General features: G+C 64.0%; 1 protein-coding gene across 1 annotated transcript; it reads left to right on the top strand.

Moving 5' to 3' along the window:
- The first annotated feature begins 9 nt into the window (after positions 1 to 9).
- On the top strand, positions 10 to 2,680 carry IRX3 (iroquois homeobox 3). The gene is made up of 4 exons (XM_024747436.1): positions 10 to 309; positions 478 to 1,594; positions 1,761 to 1,827; positions 2,272 to 2,680. Exons 1-4 carry the CDS (start codon positions 43 to 45, stop codon positions 2,324 to 2,326), a joined length of 1,506 nt encoding a protein of 501 aa, XP_024603204.1. The 5' UTR covers positions 10 to 42; the 3' UTR covers positions 2,327 to 2,680.
- The last annotated feature ends 796 nt before the right edge of the window (positions 2,681 to 3,476 follow it).

The raw sequence follows: 3,476 nt of genomic DNA, 5'->3' as shown, positions 1-3,476 counted from the left end.
CAGGGGCCGGGCCCCCTCTCCGTCCGTGCCCCGCGGGCCACCATGTCCTTCCCCCAGCTCGGATACCAGTACATCCGCCCGCTCTACCCACCCGAGCGCCCGGGGGCCGCCGCCGGCGGTGGCAGCGCTGGGGCACGGGGCGGCCCGGGAGCCGGAGCCTCAGAGCTGGCTGCCTCGGGGTCCCTGTCCAACGTACTCTCGTCCGTGTACGGGGCGCCCTACGCCGCGGCGGCAGCGGCAGCCGCAGCCGCCCAAGGCTACGGCGCCTTCCTGCCCTACGCGGCCGAGCTGCCCATCTTCCCGCAGCTGGTAAGTGGCCGGGGAGCCGCAGCGGGGAGGTTGGAGCTGGGGCGCCGTACGAGGTGTACGCGCAGGAGTAGACTAGAGGGGCCTGGGCCGGGAGGGTGGAGGCGGCGATGGCCAGCGCTCATCCACGCTCCCTTCGCGCGTGTCCCTTCCTTCTCCCTGTGCGTACAGGGCACGCAGTATGAGCTGAAGGACAGCCCGGGGGTGCAGCATCCGGCCGCGGCCACCGCGTTTCCTCACCCGCACCCCGCCTTCTACCCATACGGCCAGTACCAGTTCGGGGACCCGTCCCGTCCCAAGAACGCCACCCGGGAGAGCACTAGCACGCTGAAGGCCTGGCTGAACGAGCACCGCAAGAACCCCTACCCCACCAAGGGCGAGAAGATCATGCTGGCCATCATCACCAAGATGACCCTCACCCAGGTGTCCACCTGGTTCGCCAACGCGCGCCGGCGCCTCAAGAAGGAGAACAAGATGACTTGGGCGCCCCGCAGCCGCACGGACGAGGAGGGCAACGCTTACGGGAGCGAGCGAGAGGAGGAAGACGAGGAGGAGGATGAAGAAGACAGCAAACGCGAACTGGAGCTGGAGGAGGAGGAACTCGGGGGGGAGGAGGAGGACACCGGGGGCGAGGGCCTGGCTGACGACGAGGAGGACGAGGAGATCGATTTGGAGAACTTAGACGGCGCGGCCGCGGGGCCCGAGCTGGCCCTGCCTGGCGCGGCGCACAGGGACGGCGACCTCGGCCTGGAACCCACCTCAGACAGCAAGAATAGCGACTCCGACGACAGTTCCGAGGGCTTGGAGGAGCGTCCACTGCCTGTCCTGAGTCTGGCCCCAGTGCCACCGCCGGTGGCCGCGACTCCGCCATCACCGCCCTCGCCCTCAGCAGGCCTGGACCCCTGCGCTCCCGCACCAGCGCCCGCCTCGGCCCTGCAAAAACCCAAGATCTGGTCCCTGGCCGAGACCGCCACAAGCCCGGACAACCCGCGCCGCTCGCCTCCGGGCGCGGGGGGTTCTTCCCCCGGGGCAGCCGTCGCGCCCCCAGCCCTGCAGCTCTCTCCGGCCGCCGCCGCCGCGGCTCAGAGACTCGTCTCGGCGCCGCTGGGCAAGTTCTCCGCTTGGACCAACCGGCCGTTCCCAGGCCCACCGCCCGGCCCACGCCCGCACCCGCACCCGCTCTCCCTGCTGGGCTCGGCCCCTCCACACCTGCTGGGACTTCCCGGAGCCGCGGGCCACCCGGCCGCCGCCGCCTTCGCTCGGCCGGCGGAGCCCGAGGGCGGAACAGGTGACTGCGGAGCCCAGGATGCGGAGGAAGGGGGCGAGTTTGGGGGTCGCGGCCGGGCAGGTCCCGGGGGGCGCAGGGCGCTTACCACTCCGCTCCCGCCTCCCGCGGTCCTGGGCGCCAGAATGGAGCGATCTAAAGCCCTTCCTTTTTCTCCCGCTTCCCGTAGATCGTTGTAGTGCCTTGGAAGTGGAGAAAAAGTTACTCAAGACAGCTTTCCAGCCCGTGCCCAGGCGGTAAGAGACCCCGAGCTGGGGTGGGGTGTTGGGACTGGCAGTCGGGGGCAGGGAAGAATGCGGAGGAAACTCGGGCTTCTGCCCCCGGGGGAACGCAGCTAGGACGAGCTTCTAAAAGGGGACGAAACGTACTCCTCCGTCGTCGCCACGGGCCCAGAGATGGCTCGAGAGTCCCAGTCCAGACACCCGGGCGGGGCCCAGTGTACCTCGGAGCGGGCGGTGGCTCCGTGAAGCTCCACCACCTTCCAGCAGTGCACCTCGGGTCTTGACGCCTCCCGCCCAACCTTATAGTTAAACCGGAAGACCAGCATCTACAGCTGGACCTCATTGCACATTGAGACGTCTCCCTTCCCCCGGCCTCAGCCCCGGGTTGGGTCTCCCAATGCTAGGCAGCGTCGGTGCCCCTAACTCACTTCCTTTGCTACCACTGCCTCTCTCTTGCAGGCCCCAGAACCACCTGGACGCCGCTCTGGTCTTATCGGCTCTCTCCTCATCCTAGTTCTTTTTAAAAAAATTTTTTTTTAAATCGTTGTAATAATTGTAAAAACCAAATCGCTCTGTATAGTTATGACTTGTAAGCATGTCCGTGTATGAATACCTAAAAAGAAAACGAAACAAAAAAAGAAATAAAACAGATCTCCCCCCGGTCCTCCCCCGGTGGTTTCTGTACCCCACATTAGCTGAGTTTGTGAGGTTTGTTCGGTTGATTTGGGGGGGGGTGGAGTTTCAGTGAGAATAAGCGTGTTTGACTTTTTTTGTATATACAGAAAAATGTACATATGTGTGAACCAAATTGTACAAGAAAGTATCTATTTTTGGCTAAATAAATGAGCTGTTGCCACTTTGACTATAACCTGCCTGTCTGCCCCCGGAGGGATCTGTTTGGTGCTTTTCGTTTTGTTTTGTTTTACACCCTCATCCCCCCATGTTTGAAGAGTCGCCCGAATCAGCGGAAGAGAAGCAAGGCGAGTCAGGGCCCTGTAGTCGGAGGACGGCGGAGGAGAAGCTGGAGTGGCCGGGCTGGGGGCGCCGCTGGAGAAAAGAAGGTTGGAGAAGTACCTGGGGCGCCCGAGAGAAAGGGCAGAGGAGACAGGTGGGAAAGGGGGCAAGATTACCTACAAGGAGCTGGGAAACTGGGCCCAACTCCCCGGTCCACTGGAGCAACCGCGGGGCCTTGGGGCCTTCTCTGATGACGCAGCAGAAAGACTGGGAGAAGGATCTGGACGCCTCCCTCCCCCATTCTTCGATAGGCACAATTGAGGCTTTCTCAGTCTTACATAAGGGGCTGTGCAAGCTCCGCTTCGGGCCCCCTTCCAACCACATTGATCCCCAGACTCCTCATATAGATGCAGGGATGTGGGGTGGCAGTGAGTTGGGGGGGGTATGCAGGAGCGGGGAATCCAGGGGTGCACATCCTTTCCCCTTGGTGACTTTGCCCAGCCCACATTGCCCGTTGGGGCTCCGGGCGGCATGTGCGTCTTGGCATCCCAGTGGGTTTTGCCGAAGTACCCTGAAAGGGCAGCTTTCTGAGGTCCCGGCGCGGGGGGTTCGGGCAGTTGCACCGGCCCAGCCGGGATTCCGGCTCCAGGCCGGACGGGGGTGGTCGGGCCGGGGGAGGGAGCCGGGAAATTTGGGGCTGGAGCTCCCTC

Source organism: Neophocaena asiaeorientalis, unplaced genomic scaffold, assembly GCF_003031525.2.
Source record: "Neophocaena asiaeorientalis asiaeorientalis breed wild unplaced genomic scaffold, Neophocaena_asiaeorientalis_V1.1 scaffold438, whole genome shotgun sequence".
NCBI lineage: Eukaryota > Metazoa > Chordata > Mammalia > Artiodactyla > Phocoenidae > Neophocaena > Neophocaena asiaeorientalis.
The sequence above is the reverse complement of the archived record's forward strand: the minus strand, read 5'-3'. Positions and strand labels throughout refer to the sequence as shown.